We start from the raw sequence: 18034 nt of genomic DNA on the forward strand, positions 1-18034 counted from the left end.
TGAAGTGTTTCTTGGTCCATATAGCTGATGAAAAAAGTGTAGATATTGAACTGTAGCTCTCATCTGAAGCCTCACATACTGCCAGGAGCTTAAACATCTGCATATTTTCTCTCATGTCAGGGATCCTTGGATAGAGTATGGTTCAGAATCCCCTCTATATGCTCAGTAAATCTTTTTGACTGACCAAGTGACTCTTTGTCTCTTCTTTCTTTTATTAGAGTCGAGAGTGTGACAGACACATGTTTTTAAAGTCATTTCGTTGTGTCTGGTTACTATTCCTGGGACATTCTATTTATACTATGATCACTTGTGTTTTCAGTAATTTTATTCTTGGTGGGGGTAGCGATGAATGCTATTCTTCCCCTCCTGGAGGTTCTGTTTTCCATGTGTAAAATGAGGATGTGTGTGCATGTGCTTAGTCGCTCAGTCATATCCAACTCTTTGTAATCCCATTAGACTGTAGCTCCCTAGTGTCCTCTGTCCATGAGACTTTTTTTTTCAGGCAAGAATACTGGAGTGGGTTGCCATTTCCTTCAGGGAATCTTTCAGAATTGGGGACTGAACCCGAGTCTCCTTTGTCTCCTGCACTGCAGGTGGACTCTACCTGCTGAGCCATTGCTACCTAAATCCTCACGCCTTTTCAAGTACATTGCTTCCATCCAAACAAGGACAGAGCTCTCCATCATCAGGTTCCTCCATCTACAATCCACTCTCACTAAAGTATTCATTTAAAAATGTCATCCTCTGCCTCGATTTTCTTAGTGCTTTCTGCTGCTTCCTAGAGTTCATATTCCTTAGGGAGCCACATGGATCCCTTCTTGTAGCCTCTTTCCACTTTATAGTCATTTCCCATCAGGGCTCCCTAACTGTGGCCATTCTGAATTCCTTAAAATTCCCTTCATCACACAACACTATCTCAAGAATCAACTGCCTCCCTGCCTCTCAGCACAGGCACCTTCCTGACCGACAACACTGTGATAAGTGCTTGTGATGACTAAATAAAAGGAATGTTCAGTGTTAAAATAGCTTATAGTTGGTGCTCAAAAAAGAATAGTTCTAGTTCCCTAGAAATTCCTGGAGCACTTTCAACACAAGCCTGTATTACAAACTCAAGTTCAGATGGAGATGGCTTCATCACTTTCTGGGAGAAACAGCCAATTGGTGGCACCAGGTGATAGGATGAGTATATAGAATTTTAAAGCTAAGATGCTAAGATTCTAAACCTGTGCCTTTCTTTTAGAATTGTGCTGTTTAATTTCCAAGTATTGGAAGATCTTCCTGATTTCTTTCTGCTAATGATTTACAGTCAGCATTCATTAGGGTCAGAGGACATATACTGTATTTCAACTTTGAACAGACAGGTAAAGGTTGATTTTATGACCTAAGATGGAGTCCATGCATACTTGAAATAATGTCTTCTGCTGTTGTGGTTGGAGCATTCTGTACTATATATCAGGTAGACTTGGAGAGGTGAGTGTATTGTTTAGTGCTTCTATACTCTTGTTGACTTTTTATCTACTAATTCTGTCAATTATTAGGAGAGGCATGTTAAAGTTTCCAACTATAATTAGAAGTTTATCTATGTGTCAAATCAGTTCTGATAATTTTGCTTTATATATTTGGCGGCTCTTTTTATTTGGCTCATGCACATTAAAATTGTTACATCATCTTGGTGAATTGGCTCTTTAGTTATTACATAATGTTGTTCTTTATCCCTGATGGTTTTCTTTGCCTGAATGTTATCTGATATAATAGAGCCACACCAGCTCTCTTTTAATTATTATTCGCATACTATATGCTTCTCCATTCTTTCATTTTTAACCTACTTATATGATTATACTTGAAATGAGTTTTTATATAGAACATATAGGTGGGTCATTTTTTCATTGTGCCAATATCTCTTTTAATTGGTGAATCTAGATCATTTGTATTTAGTGTAATTTTTTATGTCTGAGGGATTCCCTGGCAGCTCAGCTGGTAAAGAATCCTCCTGGAATGCTGGAGACCCTGGTTTGATGCCTGGGTCAGGAAGATCCCCTGGAGAAGGGAAAGGCTATCCACTCCAGTATTCTGGCCTGGAGAATTCCATGGACTGTATAGTCCATGGGGTCACAAAGAGTCGGACATGACTGAAAGACTTTCACTTTGATGTGTGAACACTTAAGTATGCCATTTTACTATTCACTTTCTATTTCTCACTTTGTTTTTTGTCCCTCTGTTTCTCCTCTCTGGTCTTCCTGTGGATTACTTGAACACTTTTAAGAATTCCTTTCTAATTTAACTGTAGTGTTTTTAGTACGTTTCTTTGTTTGGTGCTTTAAGTGTTTGCTCTAAAGTTAACGTGCTATGCCTACATAGCTTATTGTATCATCTGAGGTTGTTTCTCCATTTTAAGGCTGAGGAAACGGAAAACTAAATGATTTGCCTAAGTTACTCAACACTGAAAATGACCAAAGAAGGACTTGAATCTTAATCGGGTCTCTACTTATGCTACTTGACTTTTCATGATATAGTTAGAAGATAATTGATTTGTTCAGGGTTGCACTTATCCAACAGGCATTTAGGAAGTGCTTATCATATGACAGGTGTAATACAAGAAGAGTATATGTGAAATGTGTGGTATAAATTTTTGGTAACCAAATGAGATGTCATTAGGTGGGTTCATTGTGAATGGGAATCCATGGGGATAACCTCCATAGAATGTTGAAATAAATTTGGCTGAACTTGAACAGAGGCAAGTGGCTCTGTGGAGTAAAGTGCAGAGGAGATTTTAAATTGGAGAAGTGACATGAGCTAGAACAAAATGAGAAGGCAGTGAAGAAACTGGCTATTTGTTTAGCATGATTTTCCTCCCATTTTCTCAACATTCTCTACCACAGCTGTCTGGCTTATTATAGAAACATTTATGTGAATAAGAAAAATTTCTTATTGGACTAAGAAGGGGAAATGGTAGATAAGGTGGTTAAATGCACTATGAGGGTTTATATAGAGTTGCTTGTAACAAAAAGATTCCAAAATACAATGGTGTAAAAAAGATTGAAATTTATTTGTCTCTCACAAGTAGGTTGAGATGTAGGCAGGAAGACCAGGATAGGAAGGCTGCTTTGCTCCACAAGGTCATCTAAAACTACAGTACTTCTGTCTTGTTGTTCTGGTCCTGCAACAGTGTTATGTGTAAGTTCTGTGCCATGAAAAGGGGAAAGTGAGAGGTGGTGAGAAGCGACTTTCCTTTAAGAACACAACCCAGAAGATGCACATGTCACCACTACTCACGTCCCACTGGATTCACATGAAATTAAGTGAGGAGTAATGTGACCTTAGGGAGTTCCATCACTCAGCAGAAGAGAGAGAGAATGTGTCCATGCTTTCTTTAAGGATGAGACATACAGAGCAAATTAGAAACAGTCCTACTTTATGCCCATCAGCTATGCACTATATCTCTGTGCCTCTTTTTCTGAAAATTGGCCATACATTATAGAGTTGTTATAAGAACCAAATGAGTTAGGATTATCAGCTTACTGCCAGGGTGCCTAGCATACAGCTGATGTTCACTTTATATATCTATCTCCCTCCCCCTCTCTTCAAACATTTATAGTAACCAATTCAAGAAAAAAAAAGTTTTTGATTGCTAATAAGGCATCACTTGTCTGGCCTGACTGCTGCATGGGCTCCCTTCATACACTCTCTGGCCACTTCCCCTCCATTTCTTTGTCAATATCATACAAGAAATCTTTTGCTAAAATACACTCCCCAATATATCAATAAAAACACATAATTTTATTATTAACCTTAGTATTATGATTACTAACACCAGAATCCTAAAGATTAGAATTTGTAAGAGCCCTCGTTCTATATATTTGGAAACTGAGACAGAGACAAGTTAAATAACTTGAGCAAGTATCACATGGAAAGTAATCAGTGGAAGCTGGATACAAAGGGATTTGTATGCCTTCAAAATCCAAGTACTAAGCACTCACCTTACCTCTCCTATTCAATTTTTAATTGCAAACAAAACAAGATATAAAGTGTTTCACTTGACATTAAGACATCCTTGGTCTAGCTCATAGTACCTTTCTGGCCTTGTATCCCATCTCCCTACACAACTGAGAGGTACTCTTTCCAGGAACCTATCCCAGCCCCAGGACCCATACGTGTGTAGGACACACCCAGACACTCTTCCTTTCGCTTGCACTCTCTTTCTTTCCTCTCCCTACCCCATTACTCTCATTCTCAGTTTATTGCTGTCACATCCAGCAAACTCTAAGTTCCCAGTATGTTTCGGCTTTATGTCTTTGTCTTTAAATCTTACAAATACTTCCAGTCCTTAATATCTTTGGCACTTTGGCTAAGTTCCTTCTCCATGACTCATTTTCCTTACTGAAACATGAATAATATCATCACTGCCATAGGGTGGTGTGAGGGAAATGAGACGAAAGGTGAACGGTGGTTAACGTGGCTGCCGGTGGATGTGGTTGTCTGTGACCACCAGTGCCTTTCTCCTGTACATCGTCCCTTTGCTCTCGTCCTGTCTGCCTCCTTGAGCAGCGGCACCTACGCTCCTTTGCTCACGGAGCCCATTCATCCCCAGAGTCTAGAGTGGCTGGCTGCCAGGATCAGGAAACAAACTGGCTTTCCCATTGCTGTTCTCTTTCTTCCTCACAGACATTTTCTTTCCTCTTTTTCAGGAGTGTAGAGACCATACTGCCCTGCTTGTGAGATTTTAGTTCCCCGTCCAGGGTTAGACCTGTGTCCATGGCACTGAAAGTCCAAGTCCTGGCCACTGGACAGCCGGGGAATTACCCCTCCCAGAAACTGTAAGCGAAAAATAGTTTTCTCCCTCTTATACATGGGGAGTGGAGGCTCCAAAAAAAAGTGAAACAACTTTCTCAAGATCTCACAGCTAGCCAACCATAGAGTTAACATGGCTCCAGCTATTGTGTTCTTGTCTATGACCGGTCCTAGCCCTGTAATGAATTTTTTGCCACCTAGAACCTGTTGAAGGGGACGCTGTCTTGTGGTTAAACATACAATTTACTATGAAGTCCATGCTTTCTACCCCAGACATTCACTAAACACATCTCTGCCTTCTCTGGTGAATCACATGCGCTGAATTCTCTCGCTTCACTAGACTCTAAGATGCTTGAGGTTAGAGACCTTACTTATTTTATTGTATCCTTATGCCTTATTCTCAGGATACATATGCTCACTCAATCCAAGTAAGAAGAACATATGTATGAGTATTTATAATGAATGTCTACATCCTGTAGTGGATTGAACTGAAGTCAAGTAGACAGCAAGAGAAATGGAAACAGGCAGAAATATTTCCAATAGCCCACGGTACACACACACACACACACACACACACACACACACACACACAGATTCCCCTCAATATAATCTCCTGCAGCTCTACATACCCTCCATTCCAGGACACACAGACATGTGTATGTATAACTGTGACTCTTCTACTATTTTTCAGACTGTGAAGAAATATGGGGATGTTTTTAGCTTGGATTTTGGTACATTGCCTTCTGTTCTTATAACTGGATTACCCTTAATTAAAGAAGCACTTGTCCACCAAGGCCAAAACTTTTCCAACCGCCCGGTATTGCCTCTCTCAGAGCATATGTTTAACAATAAAGGTAAGTTCTTACATTAGTTAGCGTATGTTAGATATTCTTATGGTCTGCGGAAAGTATCTCCAACAATCCCAGGCTCCTCATAAGGAACCTGAGTGCCTGCGTTTCCCAGTTAAAGGCACCCCCTCAGGGCACTTGGCAGCATTAGCTCTAATGTCAGGGATTGGGAGAAGCGACATCACGTGCATGAACTCACTCTGGATGCTTTGATAAATAAGTATCCTCATCACTCAGTGATGTGATGTGTTGTTTAAGCAGAGAAAAGGCAATGCATTCTTAGGCTCTCTTTCTGCTTTCTCACTCAGATCTCTTCCCCTAGAAAAAAAGATGTGGATCAGCTTGTTCCTGTTGATTAAGCGATCCCTTCTTGCCTCCAGTTCCTTATGCTCTATTATTAAGGCTGTGCCCCAAAGATATCTCAAGCCTTCTATCTATGTTAAAAGAGTTTGGAATGAATACTTGGAATGGTCACTAAATAAACTTACATTTTCAAAATTCTAAAGGAAAAAAATCTATACTTCTACAAAAACACCATTTTTTCAGGTATTTCTCAATCCCTCTTTGAAATACTTCACCCATTCTTCTATATACAGTCACTCGATGATCTGCCATGAGAACCTAGGACTAGAGGGACCAGTGACAGAGTAGTGAGTAGAACAGAAAAAATTCTTGATTTTCATGTAATTTACATGCTATTAAGAGAGACAGTATCAAGTATGCTAAAATTTAATGCCTCAGTTTTATGAAGATAAGAGCAGGGTTCACTTAGCATGGGTATCGAATCTGGTCCTGAGACTCAGGAAAAGCTATTGCAAGTAAATGACAAGTAATAAAATGAAGAAGCAATCCACTAGAGAGAATAGAATATGAAAAGTTTCTGAGATAGGAAAAAGGACAGTGAACTGAGGAATTGAAAGGTACCCAGTGTGAGAAGAACAGAGTTTAAATGGAGATAATTAAATGAAGATGAAGATGCTAAGTTTGGCCAGAAAGAGTTCATGTTTAAGGATATTTATTTTTATCCTAATAACAATGCAGGCTTCTGAATGTTTAAGTAGTAAAAGGACTCAACATACTTACATGGTAAGTTGTAAAGACTTCTCTAAGCTTCAGTGTCAAGAATGGAATAAAAGGAGCAAAAGACTATTGTAGAATTTTAAGGGAGAAGAGGTGGTGTGCCAGAGTCCAGCTCCAGCAGGTCCAGGGGTTCCCTCAGGATGGACGGCGTCGGCGATGCGAATGAGAAGACACAGCAAGTCTCAGTGTTTCCAAGTGTCTCCTGACTTTATTGTTTTTAAGACAGCTTTTATATTTTTAGTGGTACATAGAAATAAATGTAAAGTATAGAGTCATACCAAATCAGTTTAATGGGTCAACAGTGTTGACCCTTACCGACATCGTTTGCGTATCTTAGTTCATTTTGTTTACATCATCTTCTGGCCTGGGGGCCTGCTAACATCTTGTGACTCTCCATTGATAAGGGTTGATCAGTCAGAACACTTTTGTATCAGGCACAGCAGGAAAGAATTCATCAATAGAAAGTTTCAAGGTAAAACCTGTTTTCCGTAATTTACTCTACGCCTTGAGCATAACAGAAAAGAATGTGGTTCCATAAAGTCATAGAACAGCAAGCTGAAGGTCAGCTCTAAGTAAGAATCATCAGTTAAATCAACAATTGTCTTATTATTTGTATTAAAGCTAAACTTCTATTTATATAAATCTCTAACTATTATGCTTTCATTATATAGGCTAAATATGTTAAGAGCAAAAACATAGTGAGTAAATATAGACCAAGCAACAGTTTCATAAAGCAACATTTTTCATATTTCCCAATAAGCCTTTTTTCCTACGAAGGGCTGTGTGCCCGTTGGGGCTTTCTGTGTGGTGGCTCTCAATGTTGTTTATTGTTAAAGAGCAGTCATGCACACTAGCTCCAAAGGCACAGGTACATTTATTAAACAAACTAATATGCTAGCAAGAGGAATTTGGATTAGTATACTCTATATCCTAGATAATTTTATTAGGGTGTTACCGTTCAGGGGCCTTGTCAATTGAGGTTTCAGATTGATCTATTTTAGAAGAGAATCAGGAAAAGGCCTTTTGTCTGAGTCACAGAAAATAAGAAGAGGTTTATTATAGCCAACATTGGAAAGACAGATATCATCTTTAAGGTGAGCGCTGAGGCAGCCTTCAGAGAATCCCTGAGGCCTGAGAAGCCGTGCTCGGATCAGTCCTCTTCCTCATGGCCTTGCCATGGGTGGGATCTCGTGAGCTGGCTCCCGGCAGTGGTGGCCTGAACTAGGGAGGTGGCAAGAAATGGCAGTCCAATAGATTACACTAGGAGAGTGACTGTGAAGACAACTTGATTTAAGCTATTCAGGAGGCATATTCAATAGGACATGATGACCTAGTTGGAGGGAGAATGAGGTAGACACCCAAATGGGTAGGTACAGGAAAAAGGAAGATGTGGAGGAAAACAAGGTGTTTTTTGGCCTGGGTGGGGAGTTGTATGGAGCAAATTATTAATTCAGTCATGAATATGCTGAGTGTGAAGCCAAGAGAGTCAAGCAGAAAATTGGTTACCTGTCTGCAGCTGAGGCACAGATACAGATGTTCACATCAGTAGATGTTATTTGAAATATTTGGAGTTGATGAGATTTCACAGAAATGGAGGATAAGGGTAAGAGAGAAGAGGCTTCAGACCCAAGCTTGAAAAAGTCCATCATTTCACAATTTGATAGGAGGTAAGTTAACCGAAGGTATGATGATTTCTGTGAAGTCAGAGAATTAGCAGAAAAGTCTGGGGAGTGTGGTTTCCTGAACACCACTGGAAAAGAGTGTCTCAAGAAAAAAGCATCTCATGCTGTTGACACATCAACATGAGGCTGAAAAGGATCCTGGACTGGACAGCAGGGAGGCCCACTTCACTAAGGTGGTGGAAGCAAAAGGGAGATATGAGAAGGAGTGGAAGAGGGCACTGGAAGGAAGAATTGAGAGGGTGGTGGTCTCACCTATGTTACAAAATAAATGAAGTTCTCTGCACACCTCATGGTGGATTTTTTATCCTTTGCCTGTGATTTTATTTCTGCACACCATTCACAATTCTTTGTTTTCTTGGGTGATTCATCTGTCTTTTTAAGATCTCTAAGCACTTTCTCCTTATGAGTTTTGATTTTGTCTAGTCCATTAGTGCATACTTAGTATGTAGCATAACAAATACTTAAATATAGTATGTGACAAGCAATCAAAGCATGGGCTTTGGAGTCAGGCAGACTTGAAAATGAATGCCTGTTCTGTTGCTCCAACTCATGACCTTGGAGAGTGTACTTTTATTTCCTGTGCCTCAATTTTCTCATCAACAAAATTGGGGCGCTGGTTTGGCAATAGTGATATATATACAAGTATATCAGAGAGTGAGTACTAAATCCCAGAATGCATTAAAAATGCTAATGTGCACAGCATTGCAAGCAATCAGTAAATTCAATCCATTATATCCATTGCTTTGAAATTATTTCTCTGAACAGTTTCAAGCACCTTAAAGCCCTTTTTCGTCCTTCTGATACATCACGGGTCTTGTTGTCTTTCTTTCATAATCTTGGCTTTCCTTTCCCAGGCTTGATCATGTCCAGTGGCCACATATGGAAGGAACAAAGAAGGTTTGCCCTGGCAACTCTTAGGAACTTTGGTTTAGGAAAGAAGAGCCTAGAAGAACGCATTCAGGAAGAGGCCTCCTACCTCATCCAGATGATAGGAGAGGAGAATGGTGAGTATGTCATGGGACAGGTGCAGGGACTATGGCTCATACATTCACTAACCAGATGTTCATTAGTGCCTACCTGCCTTTCCTGAGCCCAGAATTGTGTAGGGTGCTGAGGGGATAACAGAGAACAGCTAATCATAACCTGTCCTCATGAGGCTCATTAATTAAGAAAAAGATGGGTAGTAAACATATTATTGGTTTTAAATCCTGGTCATCAGTTTGACTTCCCATGCATTGACTAAGTACTTGCCCAGTGTTAGACCCTGGGGTCACAGTCTCAGAGGTGGTTCTGTAGTCGCTATGTCATATGTCACACAGAGTAGGATCTCTGTAAAATAGAAACAATCCAATATGAGGGCTCCATCTCTTCTTCTTCCTCCAGGAAAGCCTTTTGACCCTCACTTCATAATCAACAATGCTGTTTCCAATATTATTTGCTCCATCACCTTTGGGGAGCGGTTTGACTACCGGGATGATCAGTTCCAGGAGCTGCTGAGGCTGCTGGATGAGGTCTTAAATCTGCAGACATCAGTGTACTGCCAGGTGAGGCAGTTGTCACTTCCTATCTTTCATCAAGACATTAGGCTGATGTCCATCACAGATTAGATTGGGTCTTCCTTTCCTCTTTAACTAATGTAACCTTTGGAAATTGACTTCAGCACAAACTTGTTTGAAATCAGTTTGTTGACTTTAATGTTTTTTATAATATTGTCAAATATTTACTGTTGATAAAGAACATTACTAACATCTGTGTAAAGTACAGTACTTTACAAGACATAGAGGTATACACTACATTCTTTTCCTTAAAAAACAGAATACTGCCATCACTTTTCAGTCCCTTCTGTCCATGTCCCTCCCTAGTCCCACACCTCTGTGACCCTCAGATGTATGCTTTTGTGCCTGGCTCTAACTCAGCTCATTGTTTTGAAATTAATTTATTGGGTCTTCTCAATTTACTCTGTGTAGTTTTCCTCTGCATGCAGGTGCCGCTGATTGTTATTCTCTTGAATAATGCTTGCAGATTTATTGAACATATGAGGGATTTCTAATTTGAGGATGTTATGAATAAAGCTGCCATGAACACACCTGTTTTATTGTTCATGTGGACACATCCACTCATTTCTCTTGCATATGCACCTGTGTGTAAAAATCCTTTAACAGCTTCCACCTGTTGCTCTATTTCCATGCCCATCCACACTTGTTACTACCAGTTTTCTAAATTTCTAGGATATGGATTTAAGGGATTCAACCCTCACCCTGTCCTTGGTAGTCCCTGCCGTCTCCTTTTGTCCTGTTAATGTTTTAAGTCTGTTAAAAGCTCTGCTCATCTGGTCTCTCAGGCTCTCTGGTCTCTCTGGCTCATCTTGGTCTCTCAGCCCCTTTTCTTTATTTGGAAGACACTGTTAGGGGAAAATCAGCCCTAAGTGTTGGGATAAACCCTTGTGTATGTAAAGGAGGATTTACTTGTAATCATTTTTAACAAGTAACATTGCTTGGAGATTCATGGACCCATCTCACCTAACCTGATAAAGCAATTAGCATGAATCCTGGCACAGTAAGGGGACATAATGGATGTGAGCTACTATGATTATTGTTGTCAGTATTATTTTTGAACAACATTCCTTATTGTCACTTCCAATCATGGTAAACCCCCCCCCCCCTTCAGTAATTCCATTTTCTTCCTTCCTATTAGGACAGAACTTAGGAAGTCTGGGACCTCAGTGAGCATGTGTTGACTATTCCCAGAGAAAAGAAATTCCTGAGAAGGTTGGATGAGGCAGTGAGGCAGGGGGTAATATGCATTTTTTCAGTTCAGTTCAGTTCAGTCGCTCAGTCGTGTCCGACTCTCTGCGACCCCATGAATTGCAGCACGCCAGGCCTCTCTGTCCATCACCAACTCCCGGAGTCTACCCAAACCCATGTTCATCGAGTTGGTGATGCCATCCAACCATCTCATCCTCTGTCGTCCCCTTCTCCTCCCGCCCCCAATCCTTCCCAGCATTAGGGTCTTTTCCAATGAGTCAACCCTTCGCATGAGGTGGCCAAAGTATTGGAGCTTCAGCTTCAACATCAAACCTTCCAATGAACACCCAGGATTGATCTCTTTTAGGATGGATTGATTGGATCTCCTTGCAGTCCAAGGGACTCTCAAGAGTCTTCTCCAACACCACAGTTCAAAAGCATCAATTCTGCGGCGCTCAGCTTTCTTCACTGTCCAACTCTCACATCCATACATGACCACTGGAAAAACCATAGCCTTGACTAGACGGACTTTTGTTGGCAAAGTAATGTCTCTGCTTTTAAACATGCTATCTAGGTTGGTCATAACCTTCCTTCCAAGGAGTAAGCGTCTTTTTTAGAGACCCAAAATAGATCAGGCAGTATGATTGACAATTGCATATACTTTATTTCAGTCAATTTTTACAACAATCCTTTAAAGATTAAATGGAGCATCCCAATGTGTGAAAGTAGGTATGGGAATGCTTAAGCATATTCACATAGTGATCCACTGGCTGTGTGTTAAGTGTGGAATAGATCTCATGTGATTAAGGAAAATAACCCTGGTGCCCCAATGGCAGCGGATTATACTAAGTCCTGACAAATTACATCGTCATCTTCATTATTGTCATTATTACCATTATTATCATTCCCGAAGCCTTATAGCTAGAAAGCAATAGAGCTAATATTCAAAGGCATGTATGTTTCGTTTTAAGTCTAGGCAATTTTCCATTATGTTGGGCTATCTGTTTCCTACCAGATATTTTTAGTGAAAATATATCCAAAATCCACTTAATTTTATTAAAAATGTCTTATCCACATGAAGAATACAGCATAATGGTCAGATAGATAAACACATATCTATGTTTAACATAACTAACTAGCTAGCTAGAAGGAGGTGTTTCATGCACAAAGATATATACACACATATTAAAGGAAAATGTAATGAAAAAATAATAAAGTAAGGGACTGGGAAGAGGTTCCAGAAGTACTGCATTATAGGGTTATCAGGTAAGATATCTCCAAGCAAGAGCCAACCTGGATGAAATAAAAGGCTAGAACTCTACAAATTCCATAGGAAGACCAATCTTCATTGAAGGAATAGCAAATGCAAAAGACTAAACATTACTTGATGTTGTATCAGAGGGGCTGATGTTGTCACAGAGACCAATGGAGCTGGATTAGAAAGACTAGGCGAGAGTAAGACGGTAGCGAGTGAGAGCAGAAGAGAGGACAGGAGTGGAAGAGGCCAGCTCATGTAGCGCTCCAGGCCAGGAGAATGATGTAGAATTTGTCTAAATGTCATTGGAGGATTGAAAGATAAATAGTGAAATGATCTGATTAAACTGTTAAATGATCTCTCTGGCAGCACAGTGGAAAATAGACTGGGAAAAGGGTTGAGGAGAGAATCAGGGAAATTGTTGGGAGGCCTTAAAGCATCTAGGTAAGAAATGTTGGGGCTTTGTCCTAGAATGACAGACACATGGAGTACTGAGACGTGGTCTGAAAATGGTTCTATTTTGGATGGAGTGCTGAAATGCTTTGCCAGAGGGGAAAGAAGAGGGGTGTGACAGAGAAGATGAGTCAAGGGTGCCTCCAAGGGTTAATGTAAGCAAAGAAAATACATATAGAAATATAATGGTTTCCTTGTCTTCAAAAGTAGAAATCTGGTACCCCCTCATCTCCATGACTGTTTTGTTTTCTCCATCAGCTCTATAATGTCTTTCCAAGGATAATGAATTTCCTTCCGGGTCCCCACCGAACCCTCTTTAGAAATATAGAGAAACTGAAAATGTTTGTTGCCGATGTGATTGAAAACCACAAGAGAGACTGGAATCCTGCTGAAGCAAGAGACTTCATTGATGCTTATCTCCAGGAAATAGAAAAGGTGAGGGAACCTGAGTGTTTTCCTGAGTAGTGTTCTTAAAGAGCAAATGAAGCAATTCTGATATCTTACTGCTGCTGTAAGAGATCACCACAAACTTGCTGGCTTAAAACAACCAACATTTATCAAGTCAAGGTCGGGGCAGGGCTGGCTCTTTTGAGGCTCTAGGGCAGAATCCATTGATGGGATTTTCCAGAGTCTAGAAGCTGCCTGTACCCCTGAACTCACACCCCTTTCCTCCATCTTCAAAGCCATTGATGTAGTGTCTTCTCTCCCACTGTCCTCATGTCTTCTCTTAATTTGCTCCTTGTCTCCTCTTATACTCTTCTGATTACAATGGGCGCGCTGCTGCTGCCGCTGCTGCTGCTGCTGCCGCTGCTGCTGCTGCTAAGTCACTTCAGTCGTGCCCGACTCTGTGCTACCCCATAGATGGCAGCCCACCAGGCTCCCCTGTCCCTGGGATTCTCCAGGCAAGAACACTGGAGTGGGTTGCCATTTCCTTCTCCAATGCGTGAAAGTGAAAAGTGAAAGTGAAGTCACTCAGTCCTGTCCAACTCTTCACGACCCCATAGACTGTAGCCTACCAGGCTCCTCCGCCCATGGGATTTTCCAGGCAAGAGTACTGGAGTGGGGTGCCATTGCCTTCTCCAGTGGGCACGCTAGGATAATCCATATCAAGATCCTTAATTTCATGATATCTACAAAGTTCCATCTGTCAAAAAAACATTTACCCATTCCAGAGATTAGGACATGGACATTTTTGTGGGTCATTATTCAGCCTAGCACAAGGTTGGAAAAATAGAGACACTATTTCAGAGTATAGGAATATTATTAGCTCAGAATGGATGATACATTTGAAATAAAGATATTGGTTTAAGAGAATTCAGCTTGAGGTCTTGGGAAAGCCCACATACTGCCTTTTGATAGTCTATCTCTATCCTCTACCCTTATCTGAAGGACCTGTACACAATAGAAAAAAGAAGCATTGTCTCATTATTACCTGTACCAATGTCCAGTCCCCTACCCCTTCCCCAGTTCCCCAGCGCAGAGCATAAGTGAAGCTGAGTCAGATGACAAAGGTTAGTCTTAAGTGGAGGACTGTTGCCTTCCTCCCTCCTCCCTATTTCATGCACTTTCAAATGTTGTTTGTGAGATGCAGGGAAAAGGCCAAATTGGATATAGGTCTTTTAACATATTAAGCCCTGTTGTTAATACTCATCACTGCATCAGTGTCAACATTTTTGACTCATTTTCAACTTTTTGAGTTGAAAGAATGGTGAATTTTTTTTTTTTCTGTCTCCTCTCTTATTTCACCTTATTGTTAGAGCATTAATAGAAGTATTGATTCCTCCTGAGAGGAGGCGATTTCACTTGTTATAAGGTGTTATAAGGTGTGCAACCACACACAGAGGAACACTGACACATTGAAGCTTCTGTAGGAAAGTGGTGAAGATGCTAGAGTGCCATGAGGAATGGCTGTCGGAATCAGAGAAGTTTAACCTAAGGAGGATGTTAATGGGGAATCGTGAGAATTGTTGTACTTTACAGAAATTCACTTTATTCTTTCTGGTATCAATACAAACATTTGTTGAGGATTTCTTATGTGACCTTTCCATGTCACATAGTTCATAATGCCAATTGAGGGATGAGTACAGAACAGAGTGTTCGAGAGGTTTAGTAACTTGGTCAAGTTGTACATATAGTGAAAGATGTGGCTAATATTGGAATGCAAATATTATTATATTTCCAATATAATAATACGTTCTCCCAAATATGGAAGTAAAAAGATTCTTTCAATTTTTGTCCATCCAATGTGACAAAAGCTTCCAGCACTTGGAGCAGGAAGATGCTAATGATACTGCAATAATAAGCCTCTGCCTGCTGAGATGGTCAAAGGAAAAGTCATTTCTCCTGGGGGATCTCTCCTCCCATGTTCTCTCTAGAGTAAAGCCTCCCATGTTATGGCAACTAAGAACCATCTGGATAAGCCAATAATCGCTATATTTTCTAGCATAAGGGTAATGCTGCCTCAAGTTTCCGTGAAGAAAACCTCATCTACAACACCCTGGACCTCTTCTTTGCTGGAACAGAGACAACTTCAACCATCCTGCGCTGGGGGCTGCTCTACATGGCCCTTAACCCTGAAATCCAAGGTGAGCTCATTAGTGGATGGGCCTAGGCCAGGTCAGCATGCTTCCATAAATTAGTTCATCTATGTCTCAATATTCCTAAAGGGAAAGTTGGTTCACCCTCACTGATAAGAAGAACCTGAGGCTCACACAGCTTTAGGAACTCGCAGCAGGAATGTTGTTGAGCAAGAGTTTTTCACCTAATTTGTCTCACACCAGGGCCCACTTCCCACTCATATACCTCTCTGAGAAGCTACTCTGGAGAGCCTAAGATAGCCATTTTGATGCTGGTTATTTCATTCCTTAGCTTAACCAGGCTCAAAGAAAGTTATGGAAAAACAGAATAATAGAACCACCTCTGTTTTTTTCAGAAAAGGTCCAAGCTGAGATCGACAGGGTGCTTGGCCAATCACAACAGCCAAGCACAGCCGCTCGAGAGTCCATGCCCTACACCAATGCTGTCATCCACGAGGTGCTGAGAATGGGGAACATCGTCCCTCTGAACGTGCCCCGGGAGGTGGCAGTGGACACGACCCTGGCCGGATACCACCTGCCCAAGGTAATTATGGGCTCACACCAACAGCCTCAGATCTCCAAGCTCATATTTGTCAATGATGGGAATCTCAATGGGAAATGTGATGTATTTTCTTGTCTTAGGGAAACACTTCAATGGAGAGGGAGATATATTACCGCTGATGTAATTCTAGATATTTTTCTTCTTGTGGGGTCTTTAGAATATTAGTTCAAATAAATGTCAATAGGTGTTCTAGAGAAGAAGGGGGATTCCTACGTTAAACATGTTCAGACAAAGGCTGGCTTTTCTCTGCTATGAGATTTTTCATTCTTTTTACTACCCGACGAGCATTGTTAATTCTTGTGGGGAAACAGCAGGCAGCAATTCTCAGTCAGACTTTGCCATGAGGTCCTTTTCTTTGCCATGGGAGAGCTTTTCACAGGATAGGGACCTGCCAGACTTATTTTGGAAAATTCTGTTTCACAATCCTGGGGGTTTAGAATGTTGAAATATGAGAGACAGTTGAGACCTCCTGGGCCAACATCACATTAAACTGGTGTTTCTAACATAATATCCCCACAGGTATTGCTTCCAGCCTTGACTTACAGTCCCTTGATGGGACTACCTCACAAGGAAATCAATCCAAGCCTGTGCACATTAAATATCACACAAGGAGAGAAAGAATGAATGATTTTTAAGCAGTGATCATGTACTATGGACTATATAGGTTCTTTCAACTTAATCAGTCCTCAGAATAATTTTTTTTTTTTTTACAAATTTATAATGAAGGCTCAGAGCTGGTTGATCTTGCGTAAAATCTCTGGGGTACAAAGTGACAAGAGTTGGGTTAAAGAAATAGATGTGTTCTGAGTCCCAGACTCATCTTTTTTGTACTATACCATGTTTTCTCCACAGGAGTTGCTTTACTTTGCTTTAAACTAAGCTCCTTAAATTGTCCTCAGTAGGACCCTGTGAAGTTCCCTGTCCCCACAAAGGCAGTTCTGCACTCTGCCAATCACTCTTAGGGTCTCAGCAATCAGCTCTCCTGTCCCCCCTAGTGCCTTCTCTGCACACTGCACACTCACAGTTCTGCTTTCTCACCACCTTAGTCCATTTCCATGGATCCATTCCAGTTTGTCTGAGTCCCTCTTTGTGTGTCAAACCTGGTGTTGATCTCAAGGTAAAACCAAAAGAGCCTCCCCTTTGGGCTCCCCTTGGTCATGGTCCCTGCAGCCCTAGGAGAAGCAGCTATTCCTGCAGCGATTGCGTTTACTATTTTCTTGCTGATTGACCATCTTATGGATGAATTCTGAGGTCTAGATGATATTACAGGTGATCTTCACATGTTCGTAGCAATTCACTTAGCTCCAGAGAACCATCCTAGCTCACGAGATTGGTTTTTGTAAGATTTTTTTTTTTTTTTTTTCTGATGTACTGTTCTGTGAGACCCAGAACAAATAAATCCCTTACCCACTGGGTGGGCAACTTGCAAACTGGAAAACAATTATACTAAAGAAGTTCTGCCATAGGAGTGAAAGTCCTGAGCCCCAAGGCAATCTTCCCAGCCTGAGGGTCTAGCATCAGGAGGAGGAGCCCCCAAGAATCTGGCTTTGAATGTCAGCAGCCTTTTATTGCAGGAATTCCACTGGACTAAAGGAAGCATCAACTCCACTCTTGGGTCATGTACACACTGAGACCCATGGAAAAATAACAGTGACCTCATAAGAGTCTGGACCAGACCTACCTACTAATATTGCAAGGTCTCCTGCAGAGGCAGAGGGCAGCTGGGGCTCATGGCAGGGACAAAGACCCTGGCACTGTCAGATCTAGTGAGTAGTCACTGGCATGAAAATGCCCAGAGGCCGCCATGCAAACAGGTATGGGAACAAGTGGTATGATTGAGAAACTGAAAGAGGCTTGAGATAGTGGGAGTGCAGGCAGAGGACCATGACTCAGATAGAGGGCCGGTGACATGTCCTTAATCTGAGTGATGAGAACTATTTGGAGGGTTTTTATCACGTTCCAGGAGTGTTGGGTGGATAGGAGTGACATAACTAAATCATGGCCAGAGCTAACTCTGCTTTCAGTGTGTGAAGCACTTTGAAGGGG

The 18034-nt window shown here is 41.2% G+C and overlaps 2 protein-coding genes across 6 annotated transcripts in view; one reads left to right on the plus strand and one right to left on the minus strand.

Moving 5' to 3' along the window:
• Positions 1-18034, minus strand: part of HOOK1 (hook microtubule tethering protein 1) — a 208102-nt gene that overhangs the window by 54241 nt on the left and 135827 nt on the right. The window lies entirely within an intron of this gene.
• Positions 1-18034, plus strand: part of LOC145505029 (cytochrome P450 2J2-like) — a 28205-nt gene that overhangs the window by 439 nt on the left and 9732 nt on the right. For both annotated transcript variants that reach the window (XM_081486703.1, XM_081486704.1), the window contains exons 2-7: positions 5480-5642; positions 9253-9402; positions 9782-9942; positions 13109-13285; positions 15294-15435; positions 15783-15970. In XM_081486703.1, coding sequence (XP_081342829.1) covers positions 5480-5642; positions 9253-9402; positions 9782-9942; positions 13109-13285; positions 15294-15435; positions 15783-15970 — 981 coding nt within the window. The remainder of the gene's footprint in view (positions 1-5479; positions 5643-9252; positions 9403-9781; positions 9943-13108; positions 13286-15293; positions 15436-15782; positions 15971-18034) is intronic.

This window comes from Giraffa tippelskirchi, chromosome 5 (genome assembly GCF_054371585.1).
Source record: "Giraffa tippelskirchi isolate mGirTip1 chromosome 5, T2T-mGirTip1v1.2.pri, whole genome shotgun sequence".
NCBI lineage: Eukaryota > Metazoa > Chordata > Mammalia > Artiodactyla > Giraffidae > Giraffa > Giraffa tippelskirchi.